The following is a 26,587-nucleotide window of genomic DNA, read 5'->3' as shown; positions in this document are numbered from 1 at the left end:
CAGGCTACAGGTGGCTGTTACAGCCCTCGTGAGTCTCGAGAAAGCGCTCCCTGGCCACGTCTTGTATAACCCCACAGCTTAAATGAGAGCTGACCACACAGAGTATTTAAATATTCTAAAAATAGAGCCTCTGACCTAGAGAGAGGGATATTATAGAACTGACTGCTTATTCTGGGACAAAAGGGTCTGATACAGCTACAATCAACTGCTACCGTACTTCTGAGCTGGTCCACAGATCTTGACTACCCGCTCTGCCTGCTACGTGTGAACTGAGAGGTCTTCACTGACGCTGGAATTTACACAGTCTGTGATTCGTCCCTGGTCTCAAAAGGCAAAGTCATACTGTATACTAAAATACTAATATCCTACACACACACACACAAAAAAAGGTGCTGGGCTGAGATGTTTGTTAAATGCAAAATTATGTACAAACGCAATTAGAAGTTCTCAGGACCATCTCATCGTTCTTAAATCCCCAATGATGGCAACATTCAGACCTTACACTGTAACACCTACCATGACTGACCGCAGAGGAAGTTTTCTCTAATCAAATTACAGCATCTTAACTGCAAAAAATAAGTATTTTTGTCTTTCTTTTCTAGCAAGCAGAATCTATCAGACCACAGAAAGATCCACTCCCAAATAGCTGGTAACTGTCACCTCTCGCTCCTTTACTGGATTGCTTCTAGACTTTTCAGTTTGTTCACATCTTAAAGCAGTGTGTCCAGTCCTGAAGCCATACCTGTGCTGAAGAGAGTGCAACCGTTAGGTTAGAGATTCTTATTTTTAGGTGCAGCTGAACTGATTTACCGGATTTAGAATCCAAACCAGCTTTAGGCTGTCAAGCCTGGGGATTTGCACCTATGTATTACTGCTGCCCTGAGTACTGAGTCTGGACCAGAGGAGAGGAGAGTGGTATGAGCACAGTCCTGAATTAGCTGCCTGCTTTAGGAGCCTTAAAGTAACGGGGGGGGGGAAGCCAATCCTCCACCCCCCCCAACCAAAACATCAACTCTACACCCCAGCCTACTAGTTTATAGCTACATCTATGCAAATAATCAATGGGTGATGGTGCTACTCAATATGGTTAACCTGTCCAAGTCTCAGCAGGGAGTTTGGAATGAGGAAAAGGGGGGCTGGTAGGGCTGATGCTAGGGTACAACAATGCTGTGGAGGCTGTAAAAAATGTTTTTGCTCAGAAGTTGTTATAATTCCAGGTTTTTTTGAGATACTGAAGACACCCGAGGCCCTTTCCAGGTTTAACAAATCATTACATAATCTCACCTCCCCCCTACACCCCTTAATGCCTGAACATTGCTCTATTAGAGCCTCATACGCATGCTCGCTGCCACTCACTCTTAGTCTTGAACTGAAGGATGCTTTTCAGCTATAGCTGCTCCGCATCTGGAAGGCCTCGCTTGCTTGTTAGCCCATAGCAGCGGGAATCAGCCCAGGCCACATGCAGAGCCAGGCTCTCCTGGAGCTAACTGAGACTAGAGCAGATCATTGGGAGGTTTATTCTGGCAAGTCAAATGCCCCTGCACGTATTTCTATGTGTGTATTATTATACGTGTATACAGCGCAACGCTACCACAGAGCCCAGCTTTGCAATTAAATCAACAGCACAGTTCTGGCTCAGAAAAAAAATAAAATGATCTGCTGAGCCTTCCCAGAGCCAGTGATATCTCAGACCAGACAACAGTGTTGGTATATTAATCTAAATTACCCCTAACATTCAGGAAGGGCTAAAAGTATCCTTGTATTTTGTCTTCAGCTTTCTATGAAGCGTTGCTTCTGCATTTCACTCCAAAGCTCATTACAGTCAAGTAGAAACCAAACTGACCCAGCCAGAAATTTGTCTAAGGTCTACTGGAATAAAACAGCTACAGTATCGTGACATTATACAGCTGCACCCCTAGAGCTAGTAATCTCATAGGACCTGAACGCTGATTTTATATGCATCAAGCTCTTTCTCACGGCCAGAGTCCTTCGCATTTAGATGGAAAGTGCTCCCCAGGATTACAAATGTTCATCGCCTATTAGTGCTTTGGTTAAGCCAGTTCAGGCCCATCTTCAAACACTTCAGAGATTTTTTTTTTTTTAAGAGCACTTCTCTCTCATGCTTGTATGAAGAATTGGTCTCTCCCTCTTTCATGCTGGTTATCTGCCTTCTCTAAAGTAACAGCATCCTTACGTTCCCAGTGTCATCTCGTTCTGTGAATGACAGCAACTCCCCTTAAGCGAAGAGATGGATTAGCTACAGCAAGGCATACGGGGGGGAAAAGAAGTTTGCAATAAACTCGAGGGTGGTGGGTCTCCCACCTTTGAGCAGTTACACCCACTACACTCTGTTCAATTCACCCTCTTGAGCTTTCCAGCAGGGCAGAGCTCCCGGAACAGTTTCATGCAGTAAAATGACAGAGTTCAGACTTCCAGCCTTGTAATCGGTCACCTGTAGTTTCACGTGGCCGTGGAGGCGTCTGTCACCCGCGGTGACGGGGAGGGCTGGCCGGCGGCTGGTAGCGAGAGCAGCTAGCGCAGCAGAAGCTGGAGTAGTACTCGTTACTGCAGAGCTGGGCCTGCAGGATCAGGTCGCAGTTGGCGAGGTGCGGCTGGTCCACGCACTCTCTGCTCAGGTCCACGACGTGATTCACAGTAGCTGCAGCCAAGCAGAAGTTGAAGCAGCTGTAAATACACTGCCAAGGCTTATCCTCAGCTTTTGTTTCCCTCCCAAAAGACACAGCACTTTCCTGCTTTCTCCACCCTGCCAGTTCTAAGGGGATGGTTTTAAATATAGTCCAACATCAAGGATGAGAGAGAAACTGATATCTCTGGTGAGATACAGGAGGAGAATGCAGTTTCTGGGGCTGATCTCCTAAGGAGACACCATTCTACACCCGTGTAGAGCCAGCTGGATGGTGTCCAAATATGAATCTTACAGCCAACTATTTGGTCAACCAACTATGGCATTTTGGCCTTGGGAAGTTAATTAGGCTCCCAGTGCCCTGGAGGGTGTGTGTGGGTGTGGGTCCTGCTTTTCTGCCCAGGGAAAGCAGGGCTCCTCGGGTAGCACGACGCAGGGGCTACTGCTGCTCCCCAAAGCCCGAGGTCGGCGGTGGATAGACACGTGCAATGGGCAGACTTATAATAGCGGCCAAGAGGCAGGCGCTGTGCCGGGAGAGGCAGGGAGGACAGGTTGTACTCACTGCTAGGCCGGCTCCTCAGCACCTTCACCTCCGTGCTGGCACTGACGGAGTTGCTGCTGCTGTAGGCACTGCATGTGTAGGATCCCTCATCAGCCTCTTGAACGTTGCTTATGATCAGGCTTCCATCCTGGGAGAGGTGGATGTGGTGGCCATCTGCCCGCATGGGGACCCCATTCCTGTAGCAAAAAACATTTTGTGTCTATATTCCCACCCATGGGGGCTAAAGGAGCTCTCTGTGCGCTTTGGGAACTGATGTTCTGTGAAAGGGGGGAATTTTTACAAATTCAGCAGGAAGGAAGAAGAAATCTCCTGTTGCCACGACCTGGCTCTGCAATTGGGTAGTAACAGGAGCCTGAGTGAGTCTGCATCCGCCAGCCCATTGTCTGCGTGGGAGGTAGCTAGCTGTGTGCTCCGTAGACAGACATTGCCTTTTCTGCTATTACACATTTTTGAGGTTTGAGGAACTAAGAGAAAATCCAGGGTGCCGTTCCGTCTCTCCAGGTTGTGGTCTGGCAGTGCTTGTTTGGCTGGCATTGATAGCAGCGCATATTGCTTGAGGAACATATGGGGTAGTGAGCAATGCGCCCTCTTTCCTCTCCCTTAAAAGTTTGTTGAAAAAAATGTTTAAAATACCAGCAAGATTATGTCTGTTCTGTTCCTCCTGGAATACTCTGTGCCCAACAGGAAAACTGCCTGAATTATGAACTCCTAGTTACCAAGGAAATGAAATTTGTTTCGCTGAAAAGGGTTTCATTCAGACTCTGAAACTTGCATCATTTTGTTAACTCAAATACCAAACTTACATATGGAAGAAAAGCTCTCTTTGTGAGATGGCCCACTTCAGTCCTACCCCTTGGAGTAGAGGGATTGAAACAATTACCAGTCCATCTCTCTGGATCCTTTGCAAGAAGGCTCCAAAACAGAACTGATTATTTTCAAATAGGAAAAAAAAAAAAACAAAAAACAAACAACAAAAAACAAAACACAAAACACTTGCACGAATTCGGAGTTTCACTGTAAACCACCACGAGAAGAGGACACAGCTTTTTCTTTACCTTGATTAAAACACTTTAAATTCTCCTTTGCTCCCACTTGACAGCAGAGGAAGAGAACTGTCGCAGCAGGAAGCTGGGAGAAGAGTCGTCGTTATTGTAGGGGCTAAAATGTTTGCCAGGGACAGTTTTATAAAGATCAACTAAAGGTCTTCCTCTGGTTACTCCTTTTTAGTTTTTGCTCTTGTAATGTCACTAGCTTTCCAGCATGAAGCCCTCCTGAACTCCATGAAATCTTAGCTTAAAGTCTGCTTTCCGCCTCATTTGGCTGGAACATGAACTTGGTGACCCCAACACCCCACAGGGATCTTGCCCAGGATTTTTAGGGTAACAGGCGCATTGATTAGAAAAGGGTAGGTGATGCTAGCTGGGGCTGAGAACTGTGGGTCTCTCTCTTACCTGGCAGGCATCCTGCATTATTATTTGGAGGGTAAAGTGAGGAGGTTCAGGAAGAGAAGGAAAGGGAAGTTCTGTCTCATTTTTGCTCACCTTGACCATCTTATATTCACATTGTTGCCAGTCACTGTACAATGAAGCTGAGCAGTCCCTCCCTCAGGTACCATGATGCTTGGCAGAAGACCAGTGATCCTCAGCTCTCCTAAACCAGAAGGGAAATCATTGCTAGCAGGAATACAATGCCATGCTTGCCCTGGTAGCAGGAGCATTCCCTCATGGGAAAAGTCCAACGTATGCTATGATGAGCTATGAGCCCCTAGGCCTTGAAATAGCATCTTTGGAGCTGTGATGCTGTTGCTGTGGGGAATGTGGATTTCCGAAGGGCTTTGGCCCAAGCAAGGGCAAGTAGCAGAGGCCTCAAAGAGCTTTTTCCCTCAGCTGGACACAAGCACATCACATGCACAGAAGAACCATCTCCTTAGTTCCTCTTGTTCCTATACCCATTCCACACCAGTGTCCCAGAAACAAGGCCCTGAGTGTCACTCTTACTGTGCTATTAGTCCTTCTTCCCAGCTGCCTGGAGCACCATGGTCTACTAGACACATGCAGATTACCATTGGGTAAAACAACTCACTCTTCCCTTGCCCTCAAGCTGCCTGTTAAACATCAGGTGTGAAGTCAAGAGGCATGGCCAGCCAAGAAACCCACACTGCCCAGCCGTTCCCCGCTTGTGTGCACACACGTGTGTGTGTACAGACATGCCATGCATGCCTCCATCCATCTAGTACCTAGAGGTCGGAACAGGACCTGACGCTGGTCCTGGTCACGTCCATTCGAGGCAATGCAGGTAAAGAAGCCGACGTCTTCAGAGCTGACCCGGCTGATCACCAGGGCCCCATCGGACTGTTGTCTGTGTCTGGGGAACAAAACCAGAAAGCCCCTCAGCCTGTGCTTGCATCAGGTTGGGACTCCAGCCACCAGAGCTGAAGCTGAGCCTCATGCACAACTCTGTAGTAACACTGAGCAAAGGCTTAGCAGCAGCTCAGTTCAACCTGTAACGCAAGCCCTGGTCCTCAAATCCCAGCACTAGCGCTGTAGGCTCTGGAAAAGCTCACTGCTAGAGCAGGCTTCTGGGAGCAGAGGGTGAGGGGAGCTGCAGGAGAGCAGCACTAGTAGCTATGGAAGTTCACTGCAGGCACACTGATCTCTCTCTTTGCTGTGAACCTCTGCCCTGGCTCACAGACCAGCTGCTTTTTGGCAAATTTGCTTGCCATGTGTCCTCTTTCTGCTAATCTTGTAGATGAACAAATTTCAGCTTCAGCTCACTTGTAGACCCTGTGTCATAGCTGTTCACTTGCGAGTTCAATGTTCAGACTTTGATCTGTGAGTGAGGCTAGGGCAGTCAGGCAGTACAGTCTGGCCCTGATGGAAGAAGCAGGCCAGCATAAAGCGGGACGGGCCCTAGCTGCATGGCCAGCAGCTCCGTTCTCTCAGGGAGGAGACAGGGATGGCAAGGCAAGGAGGAGGCTCTCCTCCACAGGAACCTGCCTGTGGGTATGGTGGGGCTGCCTGGGAGCTCACCTGGGAGAGGAGAGGGGCTGCCCATCTTTCTGCCACTCAATGGTGAGAGCCGGCGATGCTTCCACTGTGCAGGGCAGTCTGACTCTCTCCCCGACGTTGGCCTCCACTACCGAGGGCTCGCTCTTATCCATTCTCAATCTGCAAAGTCCACAAGCACAGCAAAAGATGCAGAAACTTCCTCGTAGAGCATTTGACCTTCAGCACAAGGCTTTTTTAATCACAACCCTTATTTTTTGCCTCCAATGGGAAAGGGCGGTCTCTGCACTCCCATTACCAACATTCACTCAAACATTCAGAAAAGAGAAGCCTCCATCCAATCCTGCTCCAGTTCAGCACACTTGGTGCTGCACTGCTGCCAGCCAGCTTAACCCTTTAGAGACAGCAACCCTGTTTCTTATGGCATCCCTCTGGATAACAGCCTAGGAAGCGTTAACAACATAAGCACATGGCAAATGGTACAAAGTCCTGAACAGGGCACCAAGCAAGTTTCTCCCAAAGTGCTTGTCTGGCACACAAAAATGAGCAGATTTTTTTTTTGGGTGTGAAGAGCCCATTGCAATCACCTGACTGCTCGCGAGGCCCAGGAGCTGCCCATCCGCTTCATGCGGCAGAAAGGTTGAGGTCAGGCCCTCAACACCACTCATCTCCTTGTGCTCTTTGCTCCCCTATAACTGCAGCTAAACACCATTTTAGAAGGGAACTAAACCATGATGTTCCCAGAGTCAAATAAAACAACATCTCCCCCACCCCCATTCTCTGACCTGAATTCTTGATCTCAAAAAACAAAACCAAAGAGCCTTAATTCAATGCTCTTAATTCAATGAATCACTTCTTTTTGCTTTTAGGCAGAAGCAGCTAAGGAGGTTGCTGGGGAGTTCAGCAGATTGGCTGGGGTTTAGGTTGTAAACTCAAAAGAAGGGAGGGATCAGATCATGGTCCCGTTTAAGCTGGAGCCCCAACATGCTGCATTTAAGGCAAAAATAATTTGTACCCTTTTATTTCTGTGGGGCCTAGAAGCACCAAAGAAACATGCAAGAAGCTACAAAATATGCCACCCAGTACATGAGGAGATAGTTTTGAGTCAAATTGGTTTGTTCACAAAATATTTAAAATAAATGGGTGGGGGCTAAAGTAACTGGAGCTTCAATATGAATATGTCTATTCTGTACTAGTTAAGCAGTTCCTATTTGCTTTGCTTTTTTCCAGAACAGGTTTCTCTTTCTGCCTACACTAACTTGAACAGCTAAGGATGCTGCCCCTGATATTTCTACTTTCATTTGAACTTAGCTCCTTTGCTGTCAGCCTCCCTGCACGTCTTTGCTCAGAATATGCTTCTTTCAAGAGACCCTCGGGGAGGACAGAAGACAGCTTGTGCCTGGGATCTTCGCCCATCCCTGTTGTCAGCAGTTCAGTACCGCTTGCTTCCCAACCGTGCCCCAGAACAGCTGACCCAGGACCTTTCCAATCTTCAGCTTTTCTACATGACGAGATGCCATATGGTTCATCAGCTGGGCAGGACGGACAAACTGTTGCTGTATGTGAACTTACCTGTATGTGAATTGCTGATGCACAGAGGAACCGGCTGCCTGTACAACCTTCCTGCTTCTGGACAGCTCTCGATGCTGCTGATTTTCCTTGTGAAGGACCTGACCTCTCTCACCCTCTGCCAGAACAGCGCTCTGGTACTCTATTCAAAATAAAATGCCATATGTGAATAAAGGGACCCTTCTTACTGTGACCTCTTGCGTAGGGTTTCTATGAGCTTGGGAGAGCTTGCTGAACTGGAGCCAGAGAGCCCTTCAGCCATCTGTTTTCTGGCTGACTAGTGCAGTAAGCCTGCACTGTCTACTAATGGGAGTCACAGACCTGCAGGCAGGCAATTTTAGACTCCTTTCTCTCCTCTGTCAGTGAACGTGTTGCAGCATCCCTTAGGCCACAATGCCTTCTGCCCCATGTGCCATTGCTGTGACAAAGTACACTTCTGAGATTGAAGGCTACAGGGTGCCTTGCTAGCCCATCTTTTGAGACTAGTCTTTCACATTTTTTTGCTTTTGTTTCTTAAATAAGGCACATTTTTTCAGAACAGGGAACTGTTTGTTACCCAGCAGGACCTGTTTGGGCAAAACACAAATGCACCAGCACAGACATTTATGTCAGACTGCTCACATTATAGTGTGAGATGGAGGACCCAAGGCTGCAGAAAACCCCTCTTCTGGAGCCTCCTTTCTGGCATCAGGAGGTAGCCGATGGCTCTCAGGGAGGAAGACATGCTCGCTGTGCTGGAAATGGGGCAGGTTACAGGCAAGCCACAACTCCGGTTATGGGGTGGCACTGCAGGGGAGCGAGTGCTTTAGGGCTAAGGCTTTATCATGAGGCAACACCAAAAGAAGGCTTGCTGCCTCCATGCTCCTGCTTGGCACCCCTACAGCGGAGGAGGCCAACTGCTTTGACTAGCTCTTGGGACACCGCTGCCATGGAGTGAAGGCACTGCTGCTAGCACAGTGTGGCAGCGGAGGAGGTCTGCTCCTGGAGCTGGCTTTATTGCTCCTGTTGTCAATAGCCATTAATGAGGAGCCCGGATCTACCTCTTTGGTCTTAAGTGGGAGGTAAGTCACCTATGATCTGTAACTGAATCTGTCGGCTCTCTGTCCTCCCGTCAGAAATGAGGCATGTGTAAGTCCCGGTGTCCTCCAGCTTGACGTGGCTGATCACTAAGGAGCTGTCAGACTGGTAGGTGTGCCTGCAACAGGAGCAAGGATTAACTGCCTCTGCCTGGCCACGGAGAGCAACTGGCCAAGGCAGAGCAGGCCGTCGTGCTGATGTTACATAAACCCTCCCCGGCTTCGAAAAAAACAAAACTCTGTTGACTACAGAGGGGTCACAGGCAGGGGAAATAACTGCAGCAGAAAGGAGGTCAAGAGAGGAAACCGAGATGGGAAAACAGGGAACCGCTTTCAGCAACCCTCTCCCACGAGGAGGCAAAACTGCCCTTCCAGGCAGAAGCTTGAGCCCCAGCAGTCATCTGCAAACAGAAAAGCAGAACTGGGCTTTTCTTAACTGTGATTTTCATAACACAAAGTGACTGTCTGGCTCCAAACTGCTGCTGGAAACAGACTTCCAGGGAAAAATAGGCTTTAAAAGTAGTTTTTAAAAAAATTGTATCTTAGATGGGAGTGCCAGAAACTTCCAGCCAGAGGAACTCTGAGTTATTTGGCTACAAGCTTCACCCTGGACTACTGACTTAGTGCTGCCCCAAGATGAATCCAACAAAGACAATATTTTTTTGTATCACTACCCACATGTCAGCTTCCACCAGTGCCTTGTTACGGGACAGCACCTGTTCTGCCCCATAACACCAGCCAATGCCTCAGTACTATTGCAGACTGTATCTGTTTCTGCTGTGCGCAGACCAGGTGGACAGTTCATGCTCTTAGGTCAATACCTGGGCTCGTTTATTTATTCATCCTTTTTTTTTTTTTTTTTTTTTTTTTTTAAGAACGTTAACAGTAAGATTACAAAGAAAGCGGGCAAGCACATTTGGCACTCGGCTCAGCAAGGAGCCCATCTGCTCTACAATGAAGGGAGCTCAGCTCACCTGTCAGAGGAGACCGGTCGGCCATCCTTCATCCACTCCACTCTGGAGAAGGAGGACATGCCTGTCTTGCAGACCAGCTGGATGTTTTGTCCCACAACTGCTGTCAGAAGGGAGGGCTTGGCTTCCTCCAGGATGGCTCTGAAAGAGAAAGCGATTCCACTAGCATCTCTGATGCCCTCCTCTCCTCTGGGTCCTCTAATGTGACTCTGGATGAGTCACAACCATAGGGCAAAGTAGGACCGGCTGCCCATTTGGCTCTGAGCAGATGGCCTTTCCTGCATGGCAAAGGGTGCTCTGGACAGACTGAATGCTACAATACCTCCAGGTAGAGAGAGGTATTGTAGCAACCCCTCTCTTCTGAAGGAACTAGGTTCAGCTCAGCAGACAGACACAGATCCAGTGCATACACATTTAGATCTAGCTCTATGCATTCCTGATTTTCAGGGTGACACTGTCTGGATCCTGACCCAAACTCTGCATCTTAAAAGTCTTCCCTAAAACAACCCACTGCTGCTCCATGCAGTGCTGGCATAAAGGCTCTGAAGTCAGAGAGTCAGCTAAATTTGTTGGTCAGAACAAGAAAAACACCTATGGATTCTCATTTACGGTGTAAGAATGCCTCCCAGACAAAGACCCCAGGATCCTGCAGTCTTTTCACACACCATACTTCCAGTGCTGTAAGAGAGCAGGGACAGTGCAAGGAAAGAGACAGCAGGTAACTCCAGGGCCTGAATAACCTGATTTACCAAAGGGCCACAAGTATAACCAATCCATTGCGCAGTATTCCCAGTTAGCTGGTCCCGGCTGGGGCAACACTTTCACTCCAGAGGAAGCTGCACTGATGCTTCACAATGAGCTGGCAGAACAGAAGAAAAAAAAAAATCCTCACCTGTGCAGAGCCCGCGCTGGGAACAAGTCTGCAGACACCTGGTGCCCAAATCCCTCCGTCATGGAAACATCTGCTCCAAAAGCCTTATGCCACTGCTTGCCTTCATGAGGCAGCATCTGCTGGCCACTGCTGCTCTGCCTCTCTGAGGGCCCAGGCACTGCTGCCTCCCCCAAGTGCAGCTGGCTCAGGCTGTCCAATCTGCTTTGCTGGGTGCCCCAGCGCTGGCTCTCCAGCACACCAGTCCTTGGCAAAGACTCTGGCAGCACCTCAGTTCTCCAGCTGTCCTGTCTGTGGCTGCCTTGTGTGGGGTGTGAAGCCCCATAGACTCTTCCTTCTTGGCTGCGACTTGCAGACTCTCTCTGGGGTGGCTGCTGCTGACCCCGAGCATCCCCTGTATGAGAGCGGGAGCCAGTGTGCTGGTGTTGCAGGGCTCCTGTGCCAGAAGAGGGCTGGTGCTCCAGAGGACTGACCCCCACAGAGTTGTGGCACGCTCTCATGCACTCCTCCTCTGAGGCAAAGCTGTTTTTATTGCCATGACAGCCGCCGTACCAAAAACGGTTGCACTTGCCGACAACAGTCACAAAGTACCAGCGAGTGGTCCAGTTCGTGCAGGGGCCGTGGGCACTGGGCAGCAGGCATATGACAGGATACGCTACCAAAAAGAGCAGAACAGAGGGAGATGTGAGGGCATGAAGCACAAAGGTCCGGGTGCTTCAAGCCACTTATCTAGATGATCTGATGGATCTTGTGGGCAGAGGGCAGGTGGGAAAGTAGGACACCTGAGTTTTTCACCCAGGTGTGAAATTGCTTTGAATTTGGGCTGCTTTTCTGCTTGAAAATTTTCTGCTTTGAAATTGGGCAGCTGCTCACATGTTTCTTTCTGCTCCAGTTTTGCCACTGGTGGAAGGAGAATCAACCTCAGAGAGATTTCTGAATCTAGATACTAGATGGATGCTTAACAGCCCTTCTCAAGGAATTGTGCAGCTGCAAGGTTGGCTCTGGGGCTTCCTCTCCTGCAAGGGGCATGTAGCTGTCGTTTGCACATTTCCAGCCCACAAAGCAAGTGGATTAGACCCAGTTGTGAAGCCTCATGCATTACAGAATACCCCTTTACACACTGATATAAAGAGGAGCACAGCCCAACGTGTCTACAAACCAAGCCCTGTGCTCTGAGTCACAGGTATCACAGCCACATGCTGACAAACACTGGATGCAGGGCTCCGACCGAGGGGTCCTTTGCCAAGCTGTGGTTGAGCAGAGAGGATCCAGAGAGCTTTCCCTTTCCCCAGGGCAGCCCCAAAGGGCTAGCCACCAAGCAATCTCTGTGCTGTGGCAAAAGGGAAAGGCAATGCAGCAGCAATCATAGAATCATAGAATGGCTTGGGTTGGAAGGGACCTTAAAGGTCATCTAGTCCCAACCCCCCTGCCACGGGCAGGGACACCTTCCACTAGACCAGGTTGCTAAAAGCTCCAACCTGGCCTTGAACACTTCCAGGGACGGGGCATCAACAACTCTGGGCAGCCTGTTCCACTGCCTCACCATCCTCATAGTGAAGAATTTCTTCCTTATATCGAATCTAAATCTACCCTCTTTCAGTTTAAAGCCATTACCACTTGTCCTATCACTACATATCCTTGTAAAAAGTCCAATGTGCCTGCAGAGGATACAGCTGGGAACTAAAGGAACAGAGATGCTTTTGCCCAACAGCTCTAGTGCCCTCATAGTACAGGAGGCACTGTATTGAACTCTGCTGGCTGAAAGCATCCGTGCAGCCCTGAGCAACACCTCCATCCTCAGCTGCAGGTCTCATTCCACCCCTGTCCATAGGCTGTCTGAATGCTGAGCATGGACTTGATTCCTCAGAGAGGCCCTACTTCTCCTAAACCCAGGTAATTAATTTGGAGCACTCCAGGCTGCATCATATTGTCTTCTCAGGGATAAACAGCTCCCCAGAAATCCTACAGACTGACAGAGATCACACAAACACACTTCTGTCCAACTATCAGCAGAGGACAACAAGAATGTCTGCAGTAGCTGACAGAACTGAACCATCTGGCTGCTCTTCTACACTGCCTCCAAGCTTCCCCTGCCCCAGCCACCAGGCAGAATTTCTTTTCAAAGAGATAATTTACTACATTTTACAGAGAGCAGAACCTCTACACAGGAAGCTTCCATATGCTACTGGATTCTGTAGGACTCTCCCTACATTTCTAAACCAAGAAGCCAAAGCATCACTTACGGTAGTTGGGCCTATTGAGACATCCTTCACCTTGAGGACCTGAAGCTGAAGCGACATTGTCAAAACAGCAGCCGTACACGGAACTGCGGCACTCGCCCAAGGGGTGCTGCTGGGACAAGGCTTGGCTTGCCTTAGAGACAGGAATTGAAAGCCAAAAGTTATCATGCATACATGAGGACAGTAGCACATGCAAGGCACCATGTCCAAGCTGTTGGCTGTAGAAGGCCAGCTGTTAGAGGAACCACTGTTTGTTTGCCTCCTAGAGGCTTTCATGCTGGGACGGGCTGGGAAACTTGGCTGTCAGCCATGGAGCCAGGGCTGCACCTCTCTGCAAGACAGACCTAACCAGCCCAGCAGCAGGCCATTTTTTTCAGCTGGCCCCACCAAGCACCCCAAGCTATGAGGGGAATTACCTCCCTGACTATTTTGCCCTCAATTAATCTGCAGAGTTGACAAAGGCAATTATTAGTGGCCACGTTTTTCCCATTTTTTCTCCTAGAAATCAGATGCCAAGTTTCTGACCAACAGAAATTTGATTACTCATGATTATTCAATCAGTTCTACACAGGATGGTTGTCTATTTCTCGGACATCTCCCAACCACCCACTCTGTCCCTGCTTACAGGGGATTACAGGTGGATGCCCCAGGATGAACAGGAGCGAAGTGGGCCAAAGGGCTTGATGCCATGCCTGGAGTATTGGTTCTCCAGCATTACTGGCTGAGATGAAGCACAACAGAAATGCAGAATCTGAGTCCCTGGGGTCAAATCTGAATCTTCGTATCTGATGGACAGCTAAAATGCAAAGGGGTTTTGTACTTACTGTTGGAGCAGCCGCAGTGGGCCAATTTCTGCTCACTTGAACATCACGGGAATATTGTGGGCATCCCATGCTGTTTGGACCCTGGGCAGCCGATACACCATCAGGACAGCATCCATACCTACAGGCAGAAGGCAGAAGGGCTGCAGCAACACCTGAACTGCCCAGCTCAACAGGCACAGGCTGTAAATTTCAGTAAGCCCCCAGGAAAGGCAATGCCTCCCTGCTCAGGCCTATCTACTTCCAGCTACCTGTTTCGGTGACAAGTGCTGAAGGGGCAACCTCTCCCCAAAGGGCCTGAAGCCGGAGTGTGCCCGTCTGAACAGCAGCCGTGTGGGCTCCGATGACAGTCCTGAGAGCTGGTCCCTGCAGTGGGGTCCTGGGAGAAGCTGAGCTGATGGGAACCTGAAGAGCGTGACTGGGGTTCCCAGCGAACAGGCAATAAGTTGATGCCATGGTCCTTGGTGGATAGGATGTGGTGATTCCCAGAGGTACTACGGATCGTGGAGCTCCCAGGGAGCATCCTTTCATCACCAGAATCTGAGGAGAGAACTCCTTAAAGCATGCAGGTGAGCTTCAAAATCTGGTCAGTTTTCCTCATCTCTGCTCTCCTTCCCCTGCTCAAGGCTAGACGGCAGGCTTTTCCATACCAGGATTTCACCTGAATATGTGTCTTCTGGCCTGCTCTTCTGGATTTGGTTGTCCTGAGGTTCTTTTGCTCACTGCCCTGACCATTCTTCCTGTTGTCCCATGAGAAACCACCTGCCACATTTCTGTGGTCCCCTCACATGATCCTTTCTTCTTCCTATGATCTGCTTTGGGCAGCATTTCTCTCAGCCAGCACTTAAGTCATGCTGCCAGAGCCTGGGATCTATATACTGTACAGTCTCTTCTGCATGGACAGATTCAGACACTGCTCGCTATCATGTAAAAGAATCTACGCTTTGTCCCTGGCTCCACAGATTCCTAGAAGCCCATGAAATGAACAAGAGAAATGAAGAAAAGGAGGAACCTTTCGCTTACCACACCCTGTTTCAAGTCCACCATCACCAAAAACCCAAAGTAACAAAATTCTTCCAAACCTGTGGCAGGGCTGTTTGGGTTGTAACGTGTCAGTGAGGACTGGCGAGTCACGTCGTATCCCATAGTGTCCTGCATACTGGGGACCTCTGCAAAGAGAGACATACACAAAATAAGTGCAGTTAGTCCAGCCCCTATGTTCTAATAATTGCAAATGCATCCAAGAGCCAACAGGAGAGTAAAGTTGATGGAAATGTTTCTCTTCTTCTGGAACAGCTGCTGAGCAGCAACTGGATTCGATTGGATTGTTAGGACAGTGACCTGCGATGGGAAGGCTGACAAAAGTCAGCATTTCAGCTCTGGCATGGAGACTAGACACAGACAGCAAGCAAAATCTTTTGAGCAGTTGTGCCTCCTTTATAGCTGGTCCACAGAGGGATGAGAGTTGGCTATAGTTTTTAGCTGCTGAGCCTGCCCGGGTTGCCATCCTTCTTGACTGGGAGTCCTGGGGTCAGTCTGCAGCACACACTGGGACAGAGCCATCACAGAACACTGAATTCAAAATGGACACACACCAATGTTGTTCTCAAGCCTGTTACATACATTTCAAACAGCACAGGTACTGGGACTCTGAAGATGCCGTGGTTATGTGCACAAAACATAAACGCATAGGATGGAGACAGGCTGGCAAGAAGCTGAGAACATAAGCTGATGCAGGGCTGGGAATTTCTACTCCTAAACAAAAGCACTTTAGGAAAAGCTATGTGTGCAGCAATACCACTCACGCTGTGGCAGGTAGCAGGGCTGCATGTTGCAGCTACCCAGGGTGGCTGGTTTCTGTGGCTGGATGGCCTTGCATGTCTCAGGACTGTAGAATTTGGAGTCGCCGTCAGCGCAGATGACTTGGCGTGTCCGGATGCCTGAATTGCAGCTCTTCGAACACTTGGGCACAGAGACAAGGCAAGTGAGCAGGCAGCAGAGGCCGAATGCAGAAACCCCGCAGACCAGAAGTGTGGAACAGCTGCATGATTAGCTGCAGGCTGAGCACAGCTTCCTCCACCAAGACAAAGCAAGCAATACTTCAGCTGGATTCATCTGAACAATTAGAAAACCATACTTTAAACCATTTTACCAAATGTCGCACCCAGCCCTGAAGCATTAGGCTCTGAGCCGTGCTCAGCCTGTAACATCCAGATGAGCTGCTGTCGCCCAGAGTGGCGTGGCAGGGAGCTGGAGTGAATTGTTTCAGCCTGACCTGAAGGCATCTCAATTCTCTTGGGATCCACCAGCTGTGAGGGTCAGTTTTGAACTGCGCATTCAAGAACAACAGTTTACAACAGGAAAGAAAACTGGTGGCTTTCTTGTAAGCAGCTAACTAGAGTTCCTCTAACTGGAAGCTGTGGATGAAGAGGGAGCAATGAGCAGCAGCTCAAGGGAGGGGAGAGGATGAGGTATCTGTGTAACCCATCTGCTTGGGGCAAGCTCTACAAACACTAGGAGAGTATTTCTCTCTCTTATTCAGATGCAGGTAGGAGCCCTTCTGATATCGGAAAGCCAGGGGCCAGGAAAGATCAGATTAAGGTATGCAACTTCTTTAGCTGTTTCTAAAACTTGGCCCACATCTCATGAAGAACCAGATGTAACATGTTTTAACTCAGAACATGCTGGTCTGGCTAGCACAGAAGGGAAAAAGTGTGTTTGGAAGTCACCTGCTGGCATTGGATCTATCCTTATCTCCTTCCCCCTGCACTTTTCCCAGGTTGAACACAGTCTGGCTCTCTCCACAAAGACAAGACTAATCCAGCTGAAGCACAGTTTATCTGAACAATTACAAAAATGTACTTTAAACCGTATCACCAAACGCAATGACCAGTCCTGAAGCCTGGAGCTCTAAGCCATAATCAGCCAGAGAGCTGTTCTTGCTATTCACAGAGATGGAGCGAAGAATTGGGAATAAGCAGCAAGAGTGGATTGTTTCAGCTTATTGGCTGCATTTTGCCACTGTCACTGAAACTATAATCCTCCCCTCAGAAGGGTTTATTTTTGTAGCAGCTGCATACAAAGCAGGCAGCAGATTAACTGGAGCATTACTAGTGCCAGTTACAACACAACTGTGAGCCAAGGGACTGGTAATGAAGCAGTACATGCTCCCAGCCTCAGCCAACGTGCAGACTGCACGCATCAAAGCTTGTCTGCGAGGAGGACAGCAATATAATCGGTTCTTTCTGAACCATGAAAGTGTGATGCTCACCAGGCCCCAGTCTCCAACATGCCAGCCAATTTCCTGGATGCAGTTCTCCTTAAGGCAGGGCTGGGTGGCCGACGGCTTTGGCTCCATTAGGCAAGCGAAGTCCTGAGCCTGAGAGCCCTGCTGCGTTCTGCAGGTGACGGTCCGGGTCTGGACCCCTTCCCCACAGCTGGCTGAGCACTGCAGAAAGGGGGCCAACAATTACAAGGAAGCACCTGGTTTCCACTTGCAGTTCCAGGCTGTGCTCCCTAACGCTGGGGCAGAGCACCATTTTGAGATTACCTAAAACCACCAACCATCTTTAAAATAATCTTCTGGGCTGGGAGTTAGCAGAGTAGTTGTTTATGCTGTAGAAGAGACAACAAGGCATGGTGGGTAGGGTCTGGGAGATCTGGAGCTCACTGGATGATTTTGGCCTAGTCATATCATTTCTCTTCATCTCTACCAAAGAAGACGGGGAGAATGATTTTGGAAAGATAGCAATACTGCGGAACACATTGAGGACAATAAATGTCAGAAAATGCCTGGAACCTCATGTTATTTACTCCTGATTAAAATCAGCTCAAGGTAAAGAATTCAAGGGAAGATAAAAAGATTAGGTTCTTGTGCTCATGTCTTCTGCCTGAAGACCTTGCGCTCCATTTTTATGGTGTGGAGCTGTGACACAACTTCTATACTAGTAACTGGTTTGTGACATTTTCAACGCCCCCTTAAATTCACAGTGGTGTTTCCTGGAATCCAGCCTGCTTCTCCGTGAATTACGAAGGTCTCTTACAGAGACCATTAACTTGGGGACAGTCTGAATTACTTTAGATAAGCTTCCCAGCTGAGTTTCAGCCACTCATTCGCTAGAGTGACCTTTTATCTCTGAGAGTACACGAAACACAGTCGCTTTTGAGAACCCCGGAATGAATCACTTAGGAATCAGTTTGTAAGAACATGACACTTGGTGCCTTCCCCAAACAGTGCTCTTACTCCACAACCCTGAAGTCATCTCAATATTCACACCTCACATCTCACAAGAGGGGAAAAAAAAAGAAAGAAAAAAAAAAAAAATGGACTTTACAGTCTAGGTTATAATGCCTCGAAGTTGCATTTTATGCTGCCGCATCACTCAGACAAAGTACCACCACAAGATCATAAGTCAAATGTTGCAAGCACGCATGTACTTCTTTTAACAGAGGAAAATTGACTTGTGCTTTAGGGACTGAGTAGACACTACCTTTACTTTCTAAGCCCTTGGAACGTAAGATGCCTTCTAAATGCCTGGCTGGCAGCACTGAGCACATACAGTTTGAACAGTTATATCTATCCTGGAGATATAAATGCACACAGACATCAAAAATGCACCACACAGCTGTGTTCGGAGAAGCCCTGCACTGACACATAGCAAGCGGCATGTCACCAGTGTTTCAAGAGTATCTTGCTTACCAACTGTTGCAATTTTAGTACTGCTGTCCAGGGCTAGTAATGCTGAGGCAGCAATATGCATGGAAATAAACAGCACAGGCAGGAGCCATGAGCTCCTGTTTTACAGAGGAGGGAGTGTTACTGCACATCATCAGCTGATGGACCGCAGCTCTCATGCCTGCCCTCTGCCTTCACCAGGCCTGACTCAGAAACTCAGCCAGTGCCAGGTCTGGCGGATCTGATAAAAACACAGGAGTGGGGAAAGGACTGGGAGCCCAGAGAAGAGAGAACATGCAATGAGAAGAGGAGGGGTGCAGGGGTATGCACAGTTTTGAGGAACAGGGATGTGTTTATAGGAGTGCATAGCTGCTAGCTAGCTGGAGAACTTGTTTGGAGGACTGCAGGGATAAGTCCTATATCTCTGCACGCCACCTATCCAGGGACACAACTTTTACAGTTCCCGAAAAGGAGCCTGGCTTTTTATCCCCAAGCTTTGGCAGATCCTCCTTCAATATGTGCCAAGAGGCAATTGCCTCCCCTACACAAACTCACCTCTGACCAGGGCCCTGTGCTCCAGGTCGCGCACTGTCTCATGTTGCAGGGCTGACTGCTGCGAGGCTGCTGTGCGAAGGCCATGCACTCAGCGTTATCCACCACCCCTTGGGAGCTCTGACCATCGAATGCCACACAGTAAACGGAGCGAGTCTGGGTGCCCCCACCACAGGTAGCTGAGCAGGATCCCCACTCCCCCGTTTTCCACCTGCAGGTCACAGAATCAAGCAAACACATGTAAGCCCAGCTAAACTGCCCAGAGGCGCAGGGGAGGTCAGTGCCTCATGCCTGTTGTCATCAGACAAGGAAAATGTCCCTTTGCAGCACAGAGTCAGAGGTGAATTCCCATTTGACCAAGTGCTGCCCAGCTTAAATGGCAATGCAGAGCATGAGTCCCACTCCAGAGACAAATCCCCAACCACAAAACACTTGTTTCTCTGGAAGTGCAGAGGCTCTCCCAGAGGGGGAAGATTTTTCTCCATGGCTTTTGGTCTCTTGACATCTGCAAAAATGTCATGCCTGAATGGAACACCAAGGAAAAAAAGATAAAAAAAAAAAAGAAGAAAAAAAGAAAACAATCCAGATCAGCTAAAAGAAAAGCAACCCACACCAGCCTAACCACCCATTACACTTCAGCCATTATCAGAAACAGTAAAACCAAGCCAAGACCTCACTCTGCCTGCAAACCATGCCAGACACTCAGAAGTGCTTGTGAACTTTTCGCTGACAGCCAGTAGAAAGCTGGTTTCCTCCTCCCTTTGGCCAAATTCTCTAACAGCAGCGCACACAAAAAAGCCCCAAAAACTTTAAATAGATTTTGCCCTGTGTTTGGTTGCTGAAGCTGTCACAGAAATGATACACCCTTGCTAATGGAAGGAGGAATGTCCACAAAACAGCCTGACTGTTTGGATGCTAAAATCCCTGCCCTCGTCCACTCCCATGTCTCAGAGCTGCCCAGGTAGCTGGGAGCACAGCTTACATGGCCTGGCTTCAGGGACAACATGATGTTTCATTCCCGACTCCAGCATGCTGTGCAGTCTAATGGCACTGGTGGTGCAGGGGGAGCATCATGGTGATCTGCTTGCCAGCTGCTACCTCCCTTTGCAGTCAAGTAAGCCCCAGCCAGGGCGTGAAGGCGGTTCATGTTTTCTCCCTTAGCCTTCCAGCTGCTTCCCTGGTCTGCCCTCACCACCCCTAAACTGAGTTTCAGCCAGCCAATTCACATTCACACCCTACCAGAAACTCCACAGCAGACTCAGCCAAGAGAAGACATGTTCGTCTCCTTAAGATACCCTTCTTTCCTGTTAAAGGTACAAATATCAGTCCAAAACTAAATGGCCTTTGCTATAAAATAAGATGTTCCCTTTGGAAAAGAAACAACTACAGCAAGTAGAAGCCACTTAGAGCGATGTGTTTGCAGGGTTCAAAACAAATTCGTTGATCAAGATTTTTCAGAAGCTCCAGTGGGGATAAAAAAAAAAACCCCAAAGTGTATTCTGCTGACTGTAAAGCAAATGTACAGTTCTAGAAAGGCTGAATGGGCTCACCTACAGCCTCCTTCAATTGTAAGTCAAGACACCTTATGTGATACTTATTTCATTTCCTTTGTAAGAAAAGGTCAACCATAAGGCTGGGATCCTCATCAGAGGGCAATGCATTGCAAGTCTTAAACTGTTAGCAGTTTGCTGAAGGACAACTGTTTTCGTTTTGATCTTTTTTACTTCTCATACCTCAGAGTACATTGTAAGTATTGTATCTGTCACATCCTTGTACTCGTCACAGTACATAGGCACTTTTCTGCCCGCTGTAGGGCCCATGCCAAAGAAAGAAGATCTTTTGAGGAACTCTGAGGCTTTTGCTATGGCACTCGGCGATCCTGGCCAATGTTTCAATCTCCCAATCCATCGTGCTTCTTTTCCTTTCTGTTCTTTTATTTATCTTGATAGATCAAACAAAAATCTAGAACATACCATCACCTCTCTACCCTGATTCCAGAGAAAAAACAATTATCATGATAAGCAGCCAAAAGCTATGAAAAAACATGTCCCCTTCTCAGTCCCATAAGAGCCAAGTTGCCAGAAGCACGCACAACCACCTAAGCAAAGCTGCCAGCCAGCACCCTCCACCATCTTTTTCATTGGCAAGAATCAAAAGCAAAGCACCACCCACTGCTACCACCAGCGCCAAAGAGGAAAGCTCCCACATCCCCACAGACTTCAGTGGGCAGGTAGGTGGAGAGCAGAAGAGAGCAGCTGCCTTCCTGTGCTTTCTGTAACCTCCTTCTCCTCGTTACCTCTTCGTCTGAGAGCTCCGTGCTCCACTGTGACTCCAGGCTTGTGGCAGATAGACGTAAGAAGTCCTTTATACACAGAACAAAGGATTTAAAGAACTTTAAGCAAGTAGCTACAGGCTACCGTGTATTCAGAAACACTCCCAGGTTTCCAAGTGCCCTCTCACTCACAACAGCACTCTCACAGGCCTCCACTGCACCCACCAGACACAGTGAGATACACAGTTAAGGCTCTGGTTACAGCTCTGGATGCCCACATAAGAGCCAAGTGAAGCCAACTGCAAGGCTAAATCAGCAAGGGACAAAGTGAAAATGGCTGGGTAAAGGGGTTTGAAAATGCTGGAGAACAAAAAGATTCCAGGATTCAGCCCTTTTTAAGAGCAAGGACACTGGGAATGCAGAAATGACATAAACTGACACCAGCTCTGACCTACTCCTCTGCTTTTGCTGGCTCCAGTTAAAGAGAACAAAACCCAAATAATCTGTTTCCTATCTCCTACATGGGCTAGAAGACTATCTTCCACAATCACATACTGAAAAGCAAGTTTAATTGGTCTATAAAATGAACATAGGACTTATAAAGCCTTGTGCACACAGAAATGCTCATCACGGTGTTATCACCATTCTTTGTCTTGGGCTTTCTCTAAGAAGTGAAACATTTCCTTGGAGAGCATCAAGCTGGTAGAAAGGAGCAGTGAGAGTCATTCTTTTTCCTGGTTCCAAAAGCATCTAAGGAAGAAGTCAGAGTCCAGAAGAGGAAAGGAAATCTTACCGTTTTGTCTGGGGACAAGCCTGATGGCCACATGTCCGGTTATTGTCTGGCTGTGGTTTATTCCTGCACAGATAGTCTGGATAAATTTCATTGTCTATGGTACAAAACACCAAGCGGGATTGGAAACCTAAAGGAGAAGCAAGAGAGTATCTTGGTCAATGCAAGCCACCCAGGACTAGGTTTGAAATGCACTGGTGTTGGCAAGACAAGTTTCTAAAGTCATGCAGAATCCACACCTGCCCCAGCCAAGCTGGAAAAGTCAGGTGCAGTTCTGGGTCTGTCACTATATGTGCGAATGGTGCGTCCCCACAGTACGAGTCCACTGGAAGAGCAAGAGAGACAGAACAGTCCCGTGGAGCTGAGGGGCATTTTCCTGTTACTCGAGTGGACTGTGACTCACAAGGGAAGCGCCATATCCATATATTGCTCATCAAGGAACCCTGCATGGTGTGTGCAGTATACAGCAGCAGAGCTGGGGGCCTCCTGTTAGACCCAGAAGGTCAGTCTTGTGAAGACTGGACACTGGAGAAAAAACTTGCAGCTCTTCATGCTTCCTGCAGGATAAGAGTGCTCAGCAAAGACAATATCAGCTCCAACAACACAATATGGCAAAAGCTATTGAAATGGCCATCAGCACCGAAGACCAGAAGAGGCTGATAGAAATTCTACATACTATCAGCTGGAGGATTTTATTTATTTGATAGGGGCTGTTTTGTTTTGTTTTGTTTTGTTTTCAGCTTAAAAACCATAACTTTGCTCATGGAAGAATTTGTAAACTGAACATGATGTGACACCCCAGGAGATCTGACAGTCCCCCTGCAGAGAGGGAATCTTCCAGGCTATGGTAGAGGGGAATGATGCAACTCAGTTACGCAGGCCAGGTCAGCTTGGAGAGGACCTCTCAAGTGGTTGAAAAGGCCTGAGAAGGACATAAAGAACTGAAGCAGAACAACATAAAACAAAGGCTACCTATGAAGAGCCTCAACAGATCCTAGTAACAAGTCTGAGGACTAGGACATGGAAAACGAGACAGGACAAGGCATGGGACACAGTCCTGTTGTGACTCCATGTGTGACTGTCCCTCGACAGAACCTTAGCTGCCCCCTGTAGACACTTGTGCTGCCTTCCAGCAGGAGACTGCTGGGACACAGCTGCAGAGGGCAGCACACAGTCACACTGTCTTCAGGGTGTGGATATAAACCCCACACCAGCCCAGATACCAGGTCCTGTCCCCTTACCTCCTCCACACGCAGCGCTGCACTCACTCCAGGAGCCATAGCTCCAGCTGTAGCCTGAGGCCTGTCCTTGGACGGGCAGGTAGTACTCATACTGTACTCCTGGGTTTGGCTCCTGGCTGATGAGCTGTGAAAGCATGGGATAAAGTCAAGGAAATAACAGCAGCAGCACTTCTCCCCTTTGCAGCATTTCCCCACCATGTCTGGGGGTTCAAGTTGACCTGCTTCCCTCCTGTTCAAGAAGCACTTATTCTCTATGCTGCATTTTCTTCTTGCCTTCTATGCTACTCTAGAGAGCATTATTTTTCAAAGAAGGGTGCATTCATCCCTCTCAGAGACAGAAGATCCGGCTGCTCCTATAACAGTAAGTACCCTTGCCTGGCCTGCAGCACTCTATAACAAGCAGTGCCCTAGAGCCTGTCCTTGCCCCAACCCCATTTGGTGCTGACTCGACTCTCCCTTAAAGTCAGAGCCCAAGGGAACAAGCAGGAAGGCAACATCAAGCCTTGCCTTGCTCTTTTCTGGGCAACAGAACCAGAGCCCCCTGTGGGACCCGTCACTTCTCCAGTCTTCCCCATGTAGTCCCCACCAATGCATTCCCACTGCACAAAGCAAGGGCTGCTACACAAAACGAGAGAGCAAGAGCATCAGCGGGGGGCAGGCAGAGCCGCTTACCTCAATGACGAGGGGTTCTGTGGTGGGGCCCCGGGCGTGGAGGAGCTCTGGGGCCAGATCACCCTCCGAGCCACGGTCATAGTGCATAACCGTGCTGGCTACATGCAGCGCTCGGCTGAAGTCAATCGTCCAATGCCCGTTCAGATAGTACTCCCCTCGCACGTTCTTGACAGCTGGACAAACCCACGCGCCAGGGAAGAAAAGGCAGTAAATTAACACACCTGTAACCCGACGGCTGGGTCCAGATACCACAAGACAGGGCCTGCTCTAGACTTTCAGGGTATTGGCAATCCACAGAGCTCTCAGCTCCACCATTTGAACCCCAGCTCCTTTACATCAATATTGTAACCTTTTAAGTGTGGCGACAAACTATTATGGCAGCATCTACCAACACGGCATAAATTCACACATCGAAAGAGGACTGTAAGAACTCAACAGGGATGCTCCTGTTTCCACTCAATGCTGCATCGCAGGTGTGGCAAAAAAATGAGACCATCATCCTCCAATAGTGCTGCCCCCCCTGTAATGCTCTCTTGCCAGAATCTGCTCCACGTTCAGACAGTGCTTCTTTCCAGCTTTGCAGCAGACCAAGCACTTTTTTGCTGCACAATCAAATGCCTCCGGTATATTCCAGCCCTGTCTCTGCATTCCCCACTGTTAGTCACTGAGGCACAGCCTATGTCAGCCTATGTCCCGCTTGCCATTAAGATGTGGGATTAACAGCCCACTGCCTCTACACCACTATCCTGTTCATCAGGCATTCTATTCAGAAGACAAAGACTTTGGTGCTGCATTCTCTTTTCTACAAAGGAAAACCATCAGACTGATGTGTCCAAAGCATTGGGCAATGGAAGAGTCAGAAAGCAGAAGAGTATTTGCTTTCTCCACTGGAATTTCCTCAGCCCTGCCCAGAAAGCTAGGTGAGGACATTCCCTCCTTTTTGCCCTCTGCAGCATGACCAGAGTTTGATGTTCTACAGACAAACAACCAAAAGATACCTATGGGGAAAAGAAGCCCATCCCAAACTTCTGGGTGACAGGAGGAGTTAGGGTTTAAATCCACTAAGCAAACAGCAGAACTCATCGCCAAATTTTGCTATATCAACTAAATTTCATGTAAGTTCCAGGCAGGAAGTCTGAACATGGTTTGGATCTTTTTATTCCCCACCCAACAGCAAGATCACCACAGGAGAGAAAATGAGGCAAGCCTGAAGGCCAGAGTGGAGCATCACTAACACTTCAAGGATACTCAATATTCAGATCCTGATTTTCAGAGAGTTTTTCCCTCTGCCATATCATGCCCTCAAGGTAAACATCCCAAAGCCCAGCATACCTGAAAACCAAATTTTAACGCAATGGCTGGAACCCAAATGGACTGAAACACAGGTTCTGACATCAGTCTTACCCAGAAAGTTCCTGCTGGGCATAACCTCCTTAATGCGGATGCTTGTGGCTCCCACGGGGATGATGAAGATTTGATTGTACCCTGGAAAAAAAAGGAAGGGGATTATTCAATATCTGTCTGTGGGTGCCACACAGTCACTCTTCTGTGCCAAAGATGCTCCTGGTTTTATTGGTGCCTGAACAACTGGACGAGCTTTTTGATGGTGGCTTGAAGCATTTCAGCTATCACTTTACCTGCGTTCTGAATAGCTTCACCCAAAACTATCCACAGGTCAGTCCATGTGTAAAGAGTTCCAACTACACCTCAGAAAAGTAAGCACGGGGGTCAGTGCAATGTCCATTTTTTAAATTTTAAAATCTTTGGAATTTCAGCAAGTATCATATTGGAGCCCAACACAGGGAGATTTGACCACAAGTGCAGTTGTTATCTTGAAATGACTCAAAACTGGCCAAATGCAGAAGATGCAGTCCCATTTCTAGCCTTGCACCAATCCTAGTGGGGCTGTCAAGACACTGGACAGGGGCGCAGCCTTATAAAGGAGGTATATAACTACATTCGTATGGCACATTTACAGCACCTGCTGGAGACTGAGCAGGGAAAAGACACCAGCAGCATGCCAAGTACATCCATCTGTACTGAGACTAAGGAAGTGATTCCCAGGATAAGGCCATGGATACAATATATATTCTGATGCTAAAGCAGCTAAAGAGCCACATGCCATACAGACATTTGAAGTGAACATCCAAGCCTGCCTACAACAATCACGTGAGCAGGTGTGTCCACCAGCCCTTGTAGGAGCTTGAGTTTAGGTTTAACTCTCCCCTTCTCACCTGCCCAAACTACCTAGATCATTTGTACCTTTGGGGAGGCTGCGCACATCAAAAGTGCCCTTCACACCATAGCAGGTGCTGCCATCTCCTCCACACTGCAGGCACTTGTCCTCCTTCTTGGCAGACTCCAGCATGTTATCACAGCCAACGGCCTGTCAGAGCACAGGAGCATTGATATGAATAAACCATAACGACAGAGGAAAGAATGAAACAATAGCCAAATGCTCAACTCATCTAATGAGAAAGCCTGAATCTAGGGAGTCTGGGAAGTCAGGACAGGGCAGGGAAGGAGTTGTCAGAGAAAAGACAGAGTTGGCATCTTCTATTTCACAGTCAGAGAGATAAATGCTGTCCACGTGCTCCTCAGCACCTTG

General features: G+C 48.5%; 1 protein-coding gene across 1 annotated transcript; it reads right to left on the bottom strand.

Annotated features, from left to right (window-relative positions):
- Window positions 1–2,390: 2,390 nt before the first annotated feature.
- On the bottom strand, window positions 2,391–22,178 carry PAPLN (papilin, proteoglycan like sulfated glycoprotein). The gene is made up of 14 exons (XM_082318030.1): window positions 22,070–22,178; window positions 14,860–14,946; window positions 14,029–14,317; window positions 13,781–13,898; window positions 12,960–13,089; window positions 10,720–11,371; window positions 9,831–9,968; window positions 8,851–8,975; window positions 7,784–7,922; window positions 6,236–6,373; window positions 5,443–5,570; window positions 4,748–4,856; window positions 3,207–3,382; window positions 2,391–2,659 (listed from the first exon to the last, which is right to left on the bottom strand). The coding sequence occupies exons 1-14, from the start codon at window positions 22,158–22,160 to the stop codon at window positions 2,484–2,486; spliced, it is 2,496 nt and encodes an 831-aa protein (XP_082174156.1). The 5' UTR covers window positions 22,161–22,178; the 3' UTR covers window positions 2,391–2,483.
- Window positions 22,179–26,587: the final 4,409 nt, after the last annotated feature.

Source organism: Platalea leucorodia, assembly GCF_965183815.1.
Source record: "Platalea leucorodia genome assembly, chromosome: 7".
NCBI classification, from domain to species: domain Eukaryota; kingdom Metazoa; phylum Chordata; class Aves; order Pelecaniformes; family Threskiornithidae; genus Platalea; species Platalea leucorodia.
The sequence above is the reverse complement of the archived record's forward strand: the minus strand, read 5'-3'. Positions and strand labels throughout refer to the sequence as shown.

Excerpts from the sequence above, each read along its gene's own strand:
- PAPLN (XM_082318030.1), bottom strand. The coding sequence starts at position 22,160 with ATGAAATTTATCCAGACTATCTGTGCAGGAATAAACCACAGCCAGACA. Across the intron at positions 9,969-10,719 it reads CCAGCGCGGGCTCTGCACAG|AGCCATCCTGGAGGAAGCCA; the intron begins GTGAGGATTTTT and ends TTTCTCTTTCAG. Across the intron at positions 7,923-8,850 it reads GATTCAGTTACAGATCATAG|AGTACCAGAGCGCTGTTCTG; the intron begins GTGACTTACCTC and ends TATTTTGAATAG.